The sequence below is a fragment of the Rutilus rutilus genome (genome assembly GCF_951802725.1).
Source record: "Rutilus rutilus genome assembly, chromosome: 5".
Lineage (NCBI taxonomy): Eukaryota > Metazoa > Chordata > Actinopteri > Cypriniformes > Leuciscidae > Rutilus > Rutilus rutilus.
Window position 1 is genome coordinate 43028322 of NC_140213.1, and position 19272 is coordinate 43047593.

Here is a 19272-nt window from a genome sequence, read left to right on the forward strand (position 1 = left end):
TGAGGCTTTTTTTTGTCTAGAGGCGAGAGACTACAGCCAGTAGGAGCTCGTTCCGCATGTTTTCAACCCGCCCATAGGGGGATCTCACGATAAAACACCGTCTTTTTCAGTTTCGAGTCGACTAGTAGCCTAGTTGTATCATTTCTTCCGATACTGCCCTCTGTAACCGGTAGGCGTGGCTTAGGAGTGGCCACGTAGAGCAGCGAAGCAAGTGCATTCTGGGAGTTGTTGTCTTTCATCCACATGAGCCAAAAATACATTTTCTGGCTTTTCTCAGTCTAGAAGGCACCAACTTCTAAAATAATTTCACATTTCGATTACATAAATGACCCAATTTAAATACACATTCATCTTGCCAGCGGTGAAATATCCCTTAAACTATGGTTGAATGTATTTGGGATTAGTAGAGTGAATTGTTTTTAGCATATTTTTATGCTACTGAAGAATTCATAAATGGCAAACTCAGATTAATCTATCTAGATGCATTATCTACCAGTGTAAACAAATTGAGGACTGGTGTCAAAGTGTTGTGTTGAGTTGTCACAAAGGCAAAATTTCACTGGTCCCATACCAATGCAAGTGTAATGTCAAAATGAATATGCCATTTAATGCACTCCTTCTTTAAAGTAATATAATAAAAATATTAACACAATAAAATAAAAAATTGCATGAAGACTTTACATACAAATACAAAAGGAATGAGAATAAAAAATAATCAAATATGTATATTATTAATATAATATAAGTATATAAGCTTTTAAGAGCATTCTAATTTGCTGATTTGGTCCTCATGAAACATTTCTTATTATTATCAATGTTATAATAAATAAAAAATTGCTTAATATATTTTGATAATTTTTTCAGGACTGTTTGTTGAATAGAAAGTTCAAAAGAACAGGAAATATTTTGCAACATACAGTACCAGTCAAAAGTTTGGAAACATTACTATTTTTTATGTTTTTGAAAGAAGTCTCTTATGCTCATCAAGTCTGCAGTTAAAAAAAAAACAACAACAAAAAAACAGTAATATTATGAAATATTATTACAATTTAAAATAATGGTTCTCTTTTTTTAATATATTTTAAAATGTAATTTATTTTTGTGATGCAAAGCTGAATTTTCATCAGCAAGTACTCCAGTCTTTGGTGTCTTATGATCCTTCAGAAATCATTCTAATATGATGATTTGATACTCAGTTATTATCAATGATGGAAACAGTTGTGCTGTTTAATATATTTTTTTGGAATACTTTTTCAGGATTCATTGAGTAAAACGTTAAAGCATTTATTCAAAATAAAAACATTTCTAACAATATAAATCGTTACCATCACCTTTTATCAATTTAACGCATCCTTGTTGAATTAAAGTACTAATATCTTAAAAAAAAAAAATAGTGATTGTTCTCAAACTTTTGAACGGTAGTGTATATTGTTACAAAAGATTTCTATTCTAAATAAATACAGTTCTTTTTAACTTTTTATTCATCAAATAATCCTGAAAAAAGTATCTCAGGTTATAAAAAAAATATTAAGCAGCACAACTGTTTCCAACATTGATCATAAATCATCATATTAGAATGATTTCTGAAGGATCATAAGACACCAAAGACTGAAGTACTTGCTGATGAAAATTCAGCTTTGCATCACAAAAATAAATTACATTTTAAAGTATATTATATTATTTTAAATTGTAATAATATTTCATAATATTACTGTTTTTTTGTTTGTTTTTTTTTACTGCAGGCTTGATGAGCATAAGAGACTTCTTTCAAAAACATTAAAAATAGTAACGTTTCCAAACTTTTGACTGGTACTGTACATTTCTTTAGTCACTTTTAATCAATTTAATGCATCTTTGTAGAATAAAAGTATTAATAAAAAATAAAAATAAAAGTTACCGCAATCTTTTAAACAGTAGTGTAAATAAATAATACTGATAGTATGCATTAATACTGCCATTTCTTGTATTGTGTATTGTTAGTGTATTGTAGGACCTAATGCACAGACAGATCCAATACTTTTGACCAGTTATGTGTGCTAAAATATCCCTGTGAGCATAGAAGAGCAGCCACGTGTAGGTCAGACGTCACTCAGGCGAGTTGTTATTGCTGATATTGTTGATAGACTGGTATCAGTTGGTACTTTGACATCCCCAATGTATCAGTTACTTAGCATCTTAGCCCACACTGTAACTCTTGTATTCGGACAATGAAGTGTTCTTAGTTAACACAGCAACCATGTGTTTTTTTATTGTGTGTGTTCTGAACGTCCCATTCTCACTGTCAGCTTATCCGACATGCAAAAATTAAGTTTGTTTAATGTAACTGTGAGTAATTTGCTCTTTGAACAAATCTCTTAGTCACTGTGTTGACCATCAAGCACTCTGACAGTCGACATTTAAATTATCTGACGGAAGTACAGTCCCATTTATTTACTGGAAGTATAATCAGGTCAGTCAGAGAGCGAAGTTCTAGTTAATGCGTATCACCATTCCTAGCAGCAATAATGGAGAGGAAGTTGCAGTTGCTGTAAATTCTATTGCGCGCAAACTTGTTGATGGTGTAATCTTACTTAAATCCAACCAAATACTAAGTTCATGCAAGCCAACTTCCCCCATCCTCTCATTCCTGTGTTTTTTTTTTTATTGTTTCTTGGCAGTCCCCTCATAAACGTTTAACCTGAGGAAGAGGTTAGTTTAGATTGGGAGAGATTGCATATAGGGCAGCCAGAACTGTAAAACTGTAGCTCTAAGCAAAAGCAGATGAATAATTTGTGAATGTGTGTCACATGGCATCTCATTTTTCTCTAAGGTTAGGCCTAGAGCTCTGGCCTAGTAAAAAGCTACAGACACCATCATCTCATCCGATGTCTTATCTGCAATAAAAAGTAAAGATGAAAAACCGCACTCTCAGGTTCTATTTTCATACATTTATTATTACCATGTCCTCACAGACGCGTTTCGGCCTAAGCCATCATCAGTGTGTACTATGAAACACCGAAAAGATTGTTTTTTTAAAAAAGAAACACCTCACAGGTGAACCTCATTCCGCAAATCATCAGCACCTTCAGGTGCATCAAGTTACCAGCATTGTGGAAACACCAGGAATAACACAACATACCATATGTAATATCCATGTGACCCTTATGAACAATTTATACAAAATAAAAAAACTCGAATTTCAGAATACATGGTAAATACAAAAAAATACAAGAAAATAATAATAATTTCGAATTACATGATTTCATAAACAATTTCCCTTGTAGGAGTTGCATTAATTGCAATGCGATGATTATGGGTAATTCCTTTTCACATCCACGGACCGGCAAGACATTCTCTGTGAGAGGGAGAATTACTTGCCGTACGTCCTTTGTTGTTTACTTGCTCAAATGCCCATGTGGGCTCTGTTATGTTGGTAAAACAAAAAGAGAGTTAAGAACAAGATTACACGAACACAAAAGTAACATACGCAATCACGATATTAAGTCACCCGTGGCGAGACATTTTAATGAGTTTGGACATGATATCTGTACTTTGAAATTTCAAGGCATTGTGTTAGTTAAACCTTTTCAACGGGGTGGAAATAGGGAGCGTTACCTTCTTCAGCGAGAGGCATTTTGGATTTATACACTTCAAACAGTATACCCTAATGGTTTAAATGAAGAATTGCCTTTGGGTTGTTTTTTGTGAGATCATGTAATTTGTCATTGAAATCATGTAAAAATTTATTTACCATGTATTCTGAAATTATTTTCTTTATACAGTTCAAATAGTATACCCTAATGGTCTAAATGAAGAATTGCCTTTGAATTGTTTATGAAATCATGTAATTCGAAATTATTATTATTTTCTTGTATTTTTTTGTATTTACCATGTATTCTGAAATTCGAGTTTTTTTATTTTGTATAAATTGTTCATAAGGGTCACATGGATATTACATATGGTATGTTGTGTTATTCCTGGTGTTTCCACAATGCTGGTAACTTGATGCACCTGAAGGTGCTGATGATTTGCGGAATGAGGTTCACCTGTGAGGTGTTTCTTTTTTAAAAAAACAATCTTTTCGGTGTTTCATAGTACACACTGATGATGGCTTAGGCCGAAACGCGTCTGTGAGGACATGGTAATAATAAATGTATGAAAATAGAACCTGAGAGTGCGGTTTTTCATCTTTACTTTTGATAAACGTTTTTTATTACTCGCACCCATAAACTATTTTGAAGAAAGAGTTGAGCGCGCCTGCTCTTAATATTATCTGCAATAAAACACATGACCTGCTCTTTTTGTCCACATTGACAAGTCATGACACTCTTGATTGTTTATTACTTACATTTTACTTATGGTGAATGTGTAAGAGGCAGATGTTCTCATTAGAGATCATGCTAAGAAAATGTCACAAAAATGCCTAATCTACCCAAGTACTCATGACACTGTTGAGATTGAATTTATATAGGTTGCATAATAAATGTAATTAAACAGAGAACAAATCTTCCTATTTAATTTCCTAGCATGTTTGCCACTACTGAACTGAAAGTACCTTTTATTCCTAGTAGTATTTCCATGTTGATCTGCCTTTTTGACCTATTTCCTTCCCGAAGGAAGTCTTTTTTTTTAGCATTCCAGACATTCTTCACATTCTCTGTATCCTCTCACCAAACAGACAGACTGTCTTGTTCCACATTTGAACTGGGATGTTAATGTCATCAATCACTAGTATTTGATACTTCCGTACATAATACGGACTGTTTTCAAAACACATTTAACAAATGATTTCCTATGTGAAGGGCACCATCTGTGAAAGTGAATGTACAGGTCAGGACCGTAGGCCCGAATGTCTACGCATCAGTATAACCATGGCATCATGTCTGTCTTTTTACAGGTCAGTAAGGGAAATGCAAATGTACTCTCAAAGTACTCTGTCTTACAGCAAAAGGAAGCCCAGAATCTAGAAGTCGTAGCGTTCTGTGAAGACGTTTCAAAGTGAGTTATGATATTTTTTTTGTTTAAGGCATATTTTGTGTTGAATTACCTGTTGAAAGGGATAACCTCAGCAAAAAGCAGGTCCTGCTACTACAGCTGTGTTGTAAATCTGATATCAGAAGGTCCCAGGATACCTGAATCAGCACTGTAATTATAGACTCTATAGGAGAAGCAAGGCTAATATTGCTTTGAGGGATTAATTGGGGAAATGCCTCAAAACTTCATTGTTTTTTACAAGTTGTCCAACAAAGCTAAAATTAGACCAGTGAAATGTAGGAAGTGTACATGTAACAATGAAATCTAATGCCATGTTTCCTAACTATATACAGTACCAGTCAAAAGTTTGGAAACATTACTATTTTTTATGTTTTTGAAAGAAGTCTCTTATGCTCATCAAGCCTGCAGTAAAAAAAAAAAAAAAAAAAACAACAACAAAAAAAAACAGTAATATTATGAAATATTATTACAATTTAAAATAATGGTTCTCTTTTTTAATATACTTTAAAATGTAATTTATTTTTGTGATGCAAAGCTGAATTTTCATCAGCAAGTACTCCAGTCGTTGGTGTCTTATGATCCTTCAGAAATCATTCTAATATGCTGATTTATGCTCAATGTTGGAAACAGTTGTGCTGCTTAATATTTTTTTTTATAACCTGAGATACTTTTTTCAGGATTATTTGATGAATAAAAAGTTAAAAAGAACTGTATTTATTTAGAATAGAAATCTTTTGTAACAATATACACTACCGTTCAAAAGTTTGGGAACAATAACTTTTAAAAAAAAAAAGAAATTAGTACTTTAATTCAACAAGGATGCGTTAAATTGATAAAAGGTGATGGTAACGATTTATATTGTTAGAAATGTTTTTATTTTGAATAAATGCTGTTTTTATGAATAAATGCTGTTAACGTTTTACTCATCAATGAATCCTGAAAAAAGTATTCCAAAAAAATATATTAAACAGCACAACTGTTTCCATCATTGATAATAACTGAGTATCAAATCATCATATTAGAATGATTTCTGAAGGATCATAAGACACCAAAGACTGGAGTACTTGCTGATGAAAATTCAGCTTTGCATCACAAAAATAAATGACATTTTAAAATATATTAAAAAAGAGAACCATTATTTTAAATTGTAATAATATTTCATAATATTACTGTTTTTTTTTTTTTTTTTTTTTAACTGCAGGCTTGATGAGTATAAGAGACTTCTTTCAAAAAACATTAAAAATAGTAATGTTTCCAAACTTTTGACTGGTACTGTACATCATACCAAACTCATACAAGATGATTAGCAAAGGACCTGAGACCGAGCCTTGAGGTACACCATATTTACCTGTGTTAGGTCTTCTTTTACACAAAGTGTTGTCCTTCCTTTTTTTGCAGACTGAGGTCAGAGTTCCCGCACAACGACCTGTCTTCCAATCCTGGCTATGTTCTCAGCCCTGTGATCACTCAGAGGGATGCTGGAGGAGACAATGGGGGCAGTGTAAAAGTATCCATTGAGATTTCTGATTCTCAACAGCCTGTAACTTTCACTTGTGATGGTAAGCGTTTCTTTGGCTGGGAATTTAGTCATTACAAAATATGATTTTGACAGAGGATAACTTGCTTTTATATGAAAAGTGTTATGCTAGCAGTTAAGGTAATAAAAGGGATAGGTTACCCAAAAATGAAAATTCAAAATGAACAGAAGGTAAGTTAAGTTTGGAACATCATGAGGGTAAGTAAATGATGACATAAATTTAATTAATTTAAACTAATAATGTGAATCATGTACTCACTATTTGACAATAGTAAGCTGCTCTGAATGTCTGCTATGAAGGAAGCTGACAAATAAAGAAGTCATGATAAAGCGCCAGAGAGCATTTCTTGGCTGCTGCGACACATTCTCTCTTTACATAACTGTCATGGTGCGTCTGCTCAACAGATTGATACTTCAACCAGGGTTCCTGTGTTTTTAATTTTTCTGCTTGCATGTCACTAGCCAAGGTTTTACTGAGTAACCTGTCTGTGGTCCAAGCACAGAAAGTCTTTTTCATTGAGCTGTAGTGGCCTTGGCTCAGTTCCCTGTGAAGCGGCTGTGTTCTGAAGACTGCCGGGCCTCGTTTTTTTTGTGCAGTTTTCTGGCCACCTCACTCCTGGCAAGAAATCAAGACTGGCCTTTTGTGTTGAAGAATTTTTCTGTGTTGTTACGGCCTAAGCCCCATAGCTCTTTTTGTCCTGGATAAATCCACCATAGACTGTGGTATTAAGAAAGGAAAAGGAGACACAGTGTCTATCGGAACCTGAAGTTGCCTCACAGACAGCTAATGTTTGAGGAGTGGCTTGGTTATAACTGACTTGGATGCTTATACTGTTCTAGCTAGCTTCTCAAGTTCACACTGTTTCGTGCTTGTTTTTCCTATTAAACTCCTGACCCAGTTTGTTGTGTTAGATCAAGAGATTTCAGATTTTACTAAAAAGCTGAGTTTGTAACAATAATCCTTCATTCTATGAACAGTGGGCCAAAAGAGGTCACGTTTTAACTTAACTTTCCTAATCCATACAGAGAAACACCATACAGCTAAATGATGGGCATGCCATCTCTTTGCATGTCAAGGCTGGCTGTCTGAAACTTCAAAGAGGTTTTTGAGGTTTTCCTTGGTTTGTTTAAGTGGAGGAAAATGCTTAGCTGTGTGTAAGATTAGTAAAGTTAGCAATTCCAGACATTCTTGGCATTAAAAACAAGGCAAATGAAACTGAGGAGGTGACCAGGGTTTGAATGTGTGGAATATGAAGGCTTTTCCAGGATAAACACAGATTTAGGCTACGTTCTGACTGTCAGTCCAAATCTGATTTTTGTCTATATCTGATTGAAATCTGATCAGATTTAGCTAGAGTGAACGGCAAGAAATCACATGATATGCGATTTTTTTTTTTTTTTTTTTTTTTTTTTTTTTACAAATCCGTTTCAAGCTACATTCATATAATCGAATTTCTGGATTATGTGACTCGTTTATGTGACTTAACGTAGAACGTCAGACGTTCTTATAGGAAACATGCTGAAAAGTCGCTACAGAAACAATGCTGTGTTGTTGTAAAGTACCGGACTAGCAGGAAATGACAATATAAAGGACACGTTTTGAAACCGACGGAGGCGACAGTCCGGAATAAAGCCGCTTATACCAGCCTCCTACGTTTCTGTCGCTGCCTCAGAAGACGCAGTTGTCCGGCGTGCGGCTACACATTTCCATGTTGTAAAATGTTTGCAAATCCGTCCATGTTGTGGTTTTTGTTGTTGTTGTTTTTGTTGTATTCCTACGCAATGCCATTGCCATAGAAACCAATGCAGATATTCCAGAAAACGAAAGAGTAGCATGAACACACAAATCGGATCTGAACAGTTGCGATACACAGTGTGGACAGCAATAATTTTAGATCAGATTCCAATCGGATACACAAATAATCTGATTTGGACTAACAATCTGAACATAGCCTAAGTGTCTCAGATTTATCCTCCCCTCTCCTCTTCAAATGTAGGTATGTATACCTTTTGACAAAGCTTTTCATTCGAAAAATTTCGTTTTATTTACATATTCTGCAGTTTTTGCTTCAGACTTGTACGTATATGGATTTATTCTGATGCTCTACTTTCTGCCTCTCATCTTTTTTCCATGGATTCCTTACGGCCTTAAAGATCCCACCATTTTAGACTAACCGCACTCTCCTGACATTCCAGCACCATGTGTGTTGCTGCAGTACCACGAAAAGAGGATGGCAGAGGCATCCCACAACCCCTGAAAGCAACCACAAATCCACCACCAATTAGGCATGACCATCAGACCCTTTGGCTTGAAAAACAGGGCAGACTCAGAGTCCAGGCCAGGCTTGAGCTTGAAGAGAGGATCATTCCAAGGAGGGGTGTGGGGCCTGTTATTGCTGCAGCCTGGGGTGACCACGAACAACATGTTGGGTGTCAGATTTTTGCTCTGATCAAGTGAAATTTCTCATGCCAAATCCATTTCGCACCAATCTCTTATCGTGGTTTTCCATCTAAATAAACCTGAAGAGGTTCACATTTAGTTCTTGGGTCTTGTTCCAAATGTTCAGCCCTTGCTGTCCACAGTCAACATGGTGCATGAACTGTTGGGTAATAGTCCGCTGTGTAGTCCACACCAGTGCAAGCTTGGCAAAAGATTTGGCCATGTCATTATACATTTTGTGCAACACCTAGCAGACGACACCTGCGGGATGGTCCTCAATATATTTAAATGGACAGTTTACCAAAAATGACAATTCTGACATTTTTTTACTCAATACTCACCCTCATTTTATTCCAAGCCTGTATGACTTTCTTCTGTGCAACATAAAAGAAGATATTTTGAAGAATGTTTTGTCCATACAATGAAAGTTAGTGGAGTCCCAACCATCAGACACCACTAGACGTCTATTGCATGTGTGGCTTTCTCCTTAATGTTTACTGTTTCTTTCCCCAGTGAGTTCTCCAGTGGAACTGCTCATAATGCAGGCTTTGTGTTGGGTCCATGATGACCTGAACCAGGTGGACATAAGCAGTTACGTTCTCAAGGTCTGCGGACAGGAGGAGGTTCTACAGAAGTGAGTTCTCCCCTTTATCGGTTCTCTTTCCTTTTTGCAGGCAATCTATCATATTGGATACACAAGTCCCCTGCCAACATTCCTTGAGAACGGGGCTATTTTGCTTTTATTGTGCTAGAGAAATGTTTTCTTTTTACCCACACCATTGGAAGAGCAGACCCAACGGTGCTGTGGAGGGTTAGTCTGCCCTAATAAGGAACAGAGGGAATGGGCAAAAACAAATGCCTCCCAAGCTCTGGGAATAATTGAGTCTTTAATACACTAATCCTCTAGTTACTGTGGGTGTCTCATGTTATTCCTGTTATCATTGCAGAATTTTGACAGCCTTCAGTTAGTTTCTCGTTATGTTGTAGTTCCCCAGTGTCTGGTTCAATGCTGGCTGTCTTGACCTCATTTGACCCTGGCAAGTTGAAATGAGTGATTATTAAAAATTACCCTGTTCTAGTGTTCCCAAACACAGTCATCCAAGAAAACATTTTTCTTCTTTTTTTTCCTTTTGTATATATATATATATGTGACGTGTATATGTATATACTACAATATATTTATTATACTATACTTTAATACCATACGATACTTAAATACTATACAATGTTATACATAATATATCTTGATTTCTTATTATTATTATCAATGGGAAAAACATATATTCTTCAATAAATACAATGTTTAAAAGATCAGCATTTATTTGAAATGTAATTATTTTTTGTACCATTTTAAATGTCTTTACTGTCGCTTTTGTTCAATTTTATTATACTTCTGTAAAGTTGAGATTATGCCGTTACTCATTGATTCATTTGGTTTTTGATACTTTTGGTTCTGGTCCATGTCTAAAGCATCTTTAACAATGTCTTCCAGTAAACACAGTCTGGGCAGTCATGAGTATGTGCAGAACTGCAGGAAGTGGGAAACGGAGATCAAACTACAGCTCCTTTTTCTTAACACAATGAGACGAGATCTGGCCAGAACGGTAAGACTCTTACAAAGGCTAGATAAACTAGTTGTTCACTGCACTACAATCTTCACAAGGTTTAAACGGATTTATTTAATAGATAAATATGTTTTCTGTATGTATGCTAACAGGCAGAAGATGACATCTCCCCCATTGACTTGGAGAAATACCTTGGTCTTGTGGAGAGGCCGTGTAAAGAGGTGGTCACAAGGTAGGAATGTGCTGCATCTTATCTACTGCCTCTACTAAAGGCCAGGAAAGACACGGGTGGCCTTTGAAGTCCCTGATTGTGCTTTTTGATTTCTCTCATTCCTTTGCATGTTTTTTTCTGTAGAAAAGGTCTTGCTGAATACCTAGAAGGCTATCATAAGCAAGTCAATGTCTGCCTTCAAAATGAGGTAACTTGTTTTTTGTTGTTTTTAAACACAGCAATCTAACATTGTATGAAAATAAAGTGTTTCAGATTTCAGTTTCTTTTTAATCTCTCACTCTAATTCTCTCTCTCACTAGAGCACCCAGTATAAAACAGTGGACAATGTGGTTCAGTCAGTTAAAAATCTGTGCTGTGCTCTGGATGAAGTTGAGACACCAGCCATCACTGATGCCATCAAGAGGCTCAAACGCTCTGTCAACCTTCCTAGAACACGTTCTCCAGAGGTCAGAGAAGCTTCGGTGTAAAGTGGCAATGCACAATATTAAAATTGTAGCTAATTCTCATAACCGATTGTTGATCAATGGCTGATGTTACAATTCTGTACTCATTTGTAAAAAAGTTAAATACTAAAATCATTTGGTTTAAATGGTAAAGCTAAATATAAGCATCAGAACCTTATAATATATAGTATGAAAAAAGGATATTCATTTTGAGATCTAATAAATATGTGTTTTATTAAATTATTAGTGTGTATTTATTTTTTTAAATTTTTTTTTCCCAATACTGACTAATACTGTTATTTAACAAATAAATACCTAATATAAAGCACTACAATTTTAAGCCCTTATTAATTTTTTTTTCTTCTGTTTGCATATGCATGTTTTGCAGGCTGGTGCCACAGGTTCAGCTTCTGCAGGTTCAGCTAATGGTAAGCTCATCTCCTAAAACATCTAAATGTCCTTCTCTTAATATTTTCAGTATTAAAATACTTTGTCCTAATACCTAATAAGCAGTCGTCTACGAGTAAGCACTGTTGGTTATTAATTTCCAACGGAAAGTGTGATTGATTGACTCTGAGGTGCTCTCAGAACTTTGCTCTGTTGTTTTATTTCTCATGATTCAAACCATTGAACCAAATTCAACCGTCTTACATTTATAATATATTTATAATATATTTTTATTATTAAACTGCTCTGTTTATTTGAGTATTCTGACCAGCTTGGTTGCGCAACATTGACTCAACCAATAACATAAATTTGAGATGTGATCTTTTTTACGTGACTAATGATACTCAGGGAGAGAAACCAGTTTAAAAAGAGACAGTATTTTTGTGCTTCACTGTGGTGACTCAAGTGGTGCAGAAATGTAAACCCTTCTTTTCTTTTTCGGGACTTCCTTTTGGGAGCAAAACGATGCTTTTCCTCTTTAACAACCTGTTATTTACATGAATGTGGATGTCCTCAAAAATGTTAGGATGTGTAGTTTCTTGTTCACCTATGCAATACTCTGCTTGTGATCCTCCAGGTTGCGTAAGCCCAGTGGAGGAGAGTTTAACATCACTAACAGATGCCGTGTATGAGCTCACTAAGCTCTACCTGCAGTCTTTCTGCCCAACGACTCCTGGTTGCACGATGGAAGAGGACGGCAGGGACAGCAGAGAGGCCTCGGGCACCACAGAGCATCTGCAGTTCACTCTGTTTGCTGTTCATGGCATTCCTGCTTCCTGGGTCAGCAGGTGAGCACGCTGTCCCTCTTAGCGCATATAAGATGAGTGTTTTTGAACCTGGTCTAAATATTAACGTGATACTTTAATAATACAAACAAATGGTAACAAATTACTCTTTCTGCTTTGGCGCGTTCAGTCTCACATTCTAAATAAGTACTAAACGCTGTTTAATTCACTTCAGACTGATAATGACTCTGTATAACAAACTCGGAGCCAAGGTAAACTTCTCTAGTACTTTCAAAGCACTGCCTTAGTCCATATTCATTACACTGTTATTTCCTTCTAGATAATTCGAGTAATTTTGGGTCTGTGTTCTCTTGGAGCAATCAACCTCAGTAAATTATATCTAGACCATTTAACATTTAACCCAACTTGGAGAGCTCATAATCACATTATTCACGTTTACTATAAATAACTTTATTCAACATGCTTTTGAAACACTTAAGGCCACATATAAAAAATGTTGTATGGAATGAGGATTGTGTCCTCGGATAATGAAGATTCTGAGGGCCTTGATGATCTCCTATTACTAGGGCTGTACAGGGCAGCTAAATATTTGTCCTCCTTTTGACATTCAGTATATATTTTTATGCTTATGCATTTGTTCTGAAATGGCTTAAAATGGTGATTTTTAATTTTTGTTGATTCACAAAAATGAATGAAAAGGAGCAGCAATATTTTTTAAGAGTTAATAGTTTTATTCAGCATTGAAGCATTTAATTAATCAAAAGTGATGGTAATATATAATTTTACAGAAGATTTCTATTTCAAATAAATTAGGTTCTTTTTTTAACTTTCTATTCATCAGAAAATCCTGAAATTCATCAGTTTCCACACAACTTTTCAACATTGATAACAATAAAATAAAATGTTGCTTTAGCACAAAATCAGCATACTAGAAGGATTTCTGAAGAATCATGTGACACTGAAGTAATGATGAAAATTCAGCTTTACCATCACAAGAAATAAATTACATTTAAAAATATATTAAAACAGTATTTTAAATTCTAATTGTTTTATTCTGTTTTTTTTGTTTGTTTTTTTTTAAATGTAGCCTTTGTGAGCCTAAGAGAATTTTTAGAACTTTTCAACAATACTGTGTGTGTGTGTGTGTGTGTAGCAGCTACATGCACTGATGAGCCAAAACATCATGACCACTCAGAGGTGAAGCAAATATTGTTGATCATCTCCTAACAAGGCCACATATTAAGGTCTGGGTAGATAAGATGGTAAACAAACAATCAGATCTCGTAATCAACAAGTAGGATGCAGAAGAAATGGGTAGGAATAAAGATGTGAGCGACTTTGACAAGGGCCTAATTGTTATGACAAGGCAACTGGGTCAGAGCGAGGCTTGTGTGTTGCTCTCGGTCAGCCGTGGTGAGAATTTCCCAACAGTGTCTGAGGAGGGAAAAACCACAAACCACCATCAGGGTGTTGGGCGCCCAAGGCTCATCGATGCACGAGGGCAACAAAGGCTATCCCGTCTGGTCCGAGCCAACAGAAGGTCTGTGGCACAAGTCACACATTTTTTTAATGATGGTTATGGGAGGAATGTGTCACAACACACAGTTCAGTTCATCACACTCTGCTGCGTTTGGCTGCTTGAAGTTTTTTGGCTGCAAAAAGTTTGATTTTGCGTAGCTGCAGACCAATCCGAGTGTCTATGATGACCGATGTCCACCCTTGAATGCAATGGGTACACGAGCATCGGACCTGGACCTTAGAGCAGTGGAAGAAGGTCTGGTCCGATGAGTCCCATTCTACTGGGAAACTCTGAGTCCGACCATTCATTTAGCCTCCAACCTAAACATTGATGCAGAGCAGGAACACCCCTTCATGACAATGGTGTTCCCTGGTGGAAGTGGACTCTTTCAGTAGGATAAAGCACCCTATCACACTGCACACATTGTTCAGGAAGGGTTTGAGGAACATGAGTTCAAGGTGTTTCCCTGGCCTCAATTCCCCAGATCTCAATCCAATTGAGCATCAGTGGGATGTGCTGGACCAACCAGTTTGATCCACGGCGGCTCCACCTCACAACCTACAGGACTTGAAGGATCATGCCTCGGAGGGTCTGCGCTGTTTTAGCAGCATGCGGAGCACCAACAGCATATAGGCTGGTGGTCATAATGTTTCGGCTCATCTGTGTATGCATAATATATCACCGAGGCAGTTTTGTTGAATACTAGTTTGTTGAAGTCTCTAGAGGCGGAAGGTGAATTAAGCTGTTTTAGGCCTTACTGCGTAGCTTGCTTTATCTCTAGCTTGTTTATTTAGCTCGTTTATTTATCTCCTCTCCACTCCAACAGCAGCACTTATCTGCCATGGCCGAAATAGAATTGACTAGTGATTTCCATACAGAACGGTGTGAGCAGGCAGAGCTGGACAGAGCAACAGGGGTGTGGTGTGTTTGTAGGCAGAGAAGGTCAAAGTTCTGCATCACTCTGTTCTGTATTTTTGATCCAATTCTCTTGAGGGAGAATTTTATTTGTTACTGATTTTTTCCCCCAGAGGATACTCTCTACCACAGCGCTTCATCATGGAGCCTATTTATAGCAGTATGAAATATTTCCCCAGGCCCCACACCAAAAGAGTTTCAAAATATGTATCCTTGTTACATCTATAATCCTAAAAATATTTGAACTTTGATTGGCTGTGTTAAAAAAACTGAGGCTCTCTTCCATCATTTGAAAGATATTTCAAACAAGTATTTGAATGTGTGTATATATACAAACCATTTGTGTGTGAATTGCAAAAAATGGTTATAAATGTACTTTTTGATATATCATATTCAGTCAAATTATGCGGTTGGCAATTGATGAATACATGTTTTATTCCCTTTCCGTGACGTAGAGTAATTTGTCCTTCCTGTTTTCCAGTTTTGAAAAATATTACCTGATGTGTGCACTGACCCACAACAACAAGAATCTCTTCAAGCCTGTCCAGTCCAAAACAGTGGGAACGTACAAGAGTTTATTCTACCTCATCAAATGGGATGAATTGTAAGTGTTAATGCCCCTTAAACATGCTGGCACACTACTTCCTGCAATTTCTAATATAAGGGGGGAAATCAGCAGGATTGCTGCCAGTTCTGCTGTTGGTGACGACTTCCCCTCTTTCTTTAGGATAAACTTCCCTATTTCAGTGGCGCTGTTACCACTGGAGGCCATGTTGAGTCTTTCTCTCTATGGGGTCCTCAACCAGAACGCAAACAACTCGCCGGATTCCAACAAGCAACGGAAGGGTCCAGAGCTTTTGGGAAAAGTGTCCATGCCTCTGTTTGATTTCAGGAGGCAAGTCATAAACAGTACCTCAGATAAACACACTCACAAAGTGGAAGATGCTGAAGCTTTCGTAAAATGGTGACATTTCAAATTACAAGTTCGACAAAAACAAAAAAAAACACTCAGATTCTTGTAAATATGGCAATGACAGCACAAGATGAAAAGCGTATATTGGGATACCTGTGCTGTGTTGATGAATGAGTGTTTGCTTTGAGAGTATGAATGAATGAGGCATTTATATAGCGCTTTCATATGTACTACTGTACGCCCAAAGCGCTTTACAATCGTATCAGGGGATCTCTCCTCAAGCACCACCAGTAAGTCACCAGTATGACTTGTTTTTGTTGTTTTAGGGTGCTGTCTGGAGGTAGTAAGCTGCTGAGTTTGTGGACATTTCCTCAAGCCCTTCTGCCAGGAGCTGGAGGCAAGGGGAAGAGTCCTGCAGAGAGGATCATACTGCAGGTTCTTTCATTTGCCCTTTTTTTTTTTTTTTTTTTTCATCTCTTCTCGAGTCAATTGCTCTTGACTGACACTTAAATATCATTGTCTGACCATGCACAGGTTGACTTCCCCTGTCCAGCGGTGGACGTGCTCTATGTTGGTCCTCAGGAGAACGACTGCCCAGACTCTAAGTCCCTAGAGCCACTTGATCCAGTCGATCGAAGTGAGATAGAGAAGCTGTGTGCACGGGCGTCTGCTTTTGGGTACGTTCGCATCCAAAAAAGATCTCATTGAATAAAGTCGATTTGCATTTCATGAAGGAAATGCCAGTGCTTGCAAAAGAGTAATGGTAAGGTTTTAGGTAATGTTAGGTTGCATGATTTGATTTTGGCTTTTGGTAAATCCCTAATCAAAACGTTTGATACAGTCACAGTGGCACATGCTTCGTGATAAGCCTAGCAGATGAACTGAACATGATTTCAGATATGCAGGATAAAAGAGTCTTTGAGAGCGTAATGTAATTTAATCTGTTCCGCCTAGTTACTCCAATTATATGGATCCCCTTCAGCTTGCTTATCTTATTTAAGGGTTTTAATTTAATTGAAAATGAAGTGATTTTGAGCCTCTCAGAATATTAAAACTTCTGTTTAAGTAGACATTGACATCATTAAATGCTGCCTTGGTCAGCATTTCAAAACGATCTTACCAAACACAAACATGTGAATGGTAGTGTATGAATGTGCCACATTGAAGAAGGCCGAAACATTACAATAAAATGCCAAAAGATTTAGATTTTTGAGTACAAATCACTACTGAATTCTGTGTGGCTTGATGTCTCATAGAATGGAGCCATAGAGAACCCTTTAGTTTTCATATGAATCACTTTTTAGAGAATAAGTTTTAAAGCTAGCAAAATAATCAGTGAATATAATTCCCTGCTGTGAAAGCAGACTTGTACTGTCTGCGACTTGAGATTAACGCTCCATTGATGAGGAGACGTTGCAGCTGAAAAGCTGACAGTTGTTTAGTATGGTCCGCTGAAAATGCATGTCTCAGATGTGGAACAGAAAGCTCAGTCAGCTTTAAGCTCAGCCTCAGACGGTGGGCAACTCTCCATGCCCAGTTTGTAAGTGTAGCTCTTTGAATGCCCACCAAATGCCAACAACTGCAGGGCTCCCAGCTTGACCGCTCATTTGCAGACACATTAAGAGGTGTGACTTGTTTCCTGTGCCTCTTATCTCTGGATCAGGAGTCTTACTTTATGGTTTGTGGATTAACTGGTTTCTGCTTCTTGACTTGGTTTGAAGCCCATAGGAAGTACTTTTTTCTGCTTTGAGATTACCCAGCATTCTTTTCCACCAGGCTGTCGCGAGCTGACAGGCAGCTGCTCTGGGACCAGAGGTACTATTGTCGGGACTATGAATACAGCCTGCCCAAAATCTTGGCCAGTGCACCCAGCTGGGACTGGGGCAGTATGGGTGAGATCCACTCACTTCTGCACCACTGGCCCCCTCTGTCGCCTGTTTCGGCCCTGGAGCTCCTCGAATCAAAGTATGTGTCTCTTTCCATTTTATTGTGCACTTTCCCTCTCTTTTATTATTGCACTAGCTCATTTTAAGCATATGACACATTTAATGTGTCACTTTTGCCATATGATCTTTTGTTATTGTTCTGCTGTTCGTTCGATAGTTTTTGACCACTTTATTGGTCTCATGACTTGCTTTATTACTGTTCTGTTATGGAGAGGGAGCTGAGCATGTAGTTAATGTTGTGCTTGTTATATTCAGGTTTGCTGACACAGAAGTGAGAAAAGTGGCTGTGAGCTGGATCGAGAGCAGTAGTGATGATGAGCTGGCTGACTATCTCCCTCAGCTGGTGCAGGTGTGCACACACACACACACACACACACACACACGCTTATGCATGTATCTTTTCTTTTATAAACAGCTTGTCGTAATGCTTTCTGTTGATTTTTCTTGTAAAAGATGTACACTTTAGCATTCTTTTATAGAGAGTACTTAATACAAGTGTAAACAGGGTCTAAAACATTTTGAGCTTGTCCACTTTCGACCACTTCTAGAGGTAGTTGAAAACGTATTCGACCGAATTGCTTTCGTAGTGTAAACACTCATGTGGTCGAATGCGTTCGAAACAGCCACAAAAAGACGCCTACTGACCTAATGCATAAACATTATGGGAAGCGCACTAGCCAGACGGGACTTAAACTTTGTCAGCTGAAGACCCAGGTTTGGTTTGAAGATGAAAAACTTACCAAGCACAATGCTCTCTCTCCATTCCTGATTTCTAACACACACTCAGAGTGTTCGGTGTGGTCTTACGGCTATCAGAGCAGAAACAAAAGCTTGTTTTTCCTCCGTCTTCAGTGTGTTCATATGTAAAAATTGCGTGAGCCGAGCTTATTTTTAAAGCCCATACCACCCATAAACACTCCGCTCAAAGAAATCAGGACAGAAGTGGTTGAAAGTGGACAAAAGAGACGCCAGGTGTAAATGTGTCTCCCTCGTCTACTTGTGATCTGATCGACCAAAACGCATCTTAGTACCAGGTGAAAACAGGGCCTTAATTGCATGTTATTTACAGTTGAATGAAAAATGTATTATAGTTTACATTTATATTAAACGCATACAAATGTTATTTACTTGCTTATACTGATATTCTTTCATGTAAAATATACTTTAATGTAATCCCTATTAAAATATGTTCTAATTTAGTACATTTGAAATGTATATGTCAAAATTATCATCAAGTACTTCACATATGCTTTAGTATGTTAGTCATCACATCAAAATAAGGCAAGACAAAAGAATATTAAAACATTAAAGTACATTTGAAACCATTAAGTACCTTAAAAGTACTTTAAAAGTTAAGCACATTTCTTTTCCCCAAGGGTAAATCAATAAGTAAAACTTAGTTTGACTGATTTCTGTGTGTGTTTGCAGGCAGTGAAGTTCGAGTGTCACCTCAACAATGCCTTGGTGAAATTTCTGCTGTCTCGGGCTCTGGGAAATGTCAACATTGCCCATTATCTATACTGGTAAAGTCCTTTATGAAAGGGATCATATACGTTAAATGGATTTCAACTCATTAAAATATTAACCACTAATGA

The 19272-nt window shown here is 37.1% G+C and overlaps 1 protein-coding gene across 2 annotated transcripts in view; it reads left to right on the forward strand.

Annotated features, from left to right (window-relative positions):
• Positions 1-19272, forward strand: part of pik3c2a (phosphatidylinositol-4-phosphate 3-kinase, catalytic subunit type 2 alpha) — a 37191-nt gene that overhangs the window by 8898 nt on the left and 9021 nt on the right. For both annotated transcript variants that reach the window (XM_084409020.1, XM_084409021.1), the window contains 16 exons: positions 4877-4977; positions 6373-6533; positions 9465-9585; positions 10444-10555; positions 10669-10748; positions 10872-10935; positions 11048-11194; positions 11580-11619; positions 12216-12426; positions 15300-15422; positions 15546-15713; positions 16058-16166; positions 16266-16408; positions 17508-17696; positions 17933-18026; positions 19106-19200. In XM_084409020.1, the coding sequence (XP_084265146.1) occupies positions 4877-4977; positions 6373-6533; positions 9465-9585; positions 10444-10555; positions 10669-10748; positions 10872-10935; positions 11048-11194; positions 11580-11619; positions 12216-12426; positions 15300-15422; positions 15546-15713; positions 16058-16166; positions 16266-16408; positions 17508-17696; positions 17933-18026; positions 19106-19200 (1958 nt within the window). The remainder of the gene's footprint in view (positions 1-4876; positions 4978-6372; positions 6534-9464; positions 9586-10443; positions 10556-10668; positions 10749-10871; positions 10936-11047; positions 11195-11579; positions 11620-12215; positions 12427-15299; positions 15423-15545; positions 15714-16057; positions 16167-16265; positions 16409-17507; positions 17697-17932; positions 18027-19105; positions 19201-19272) is intronic.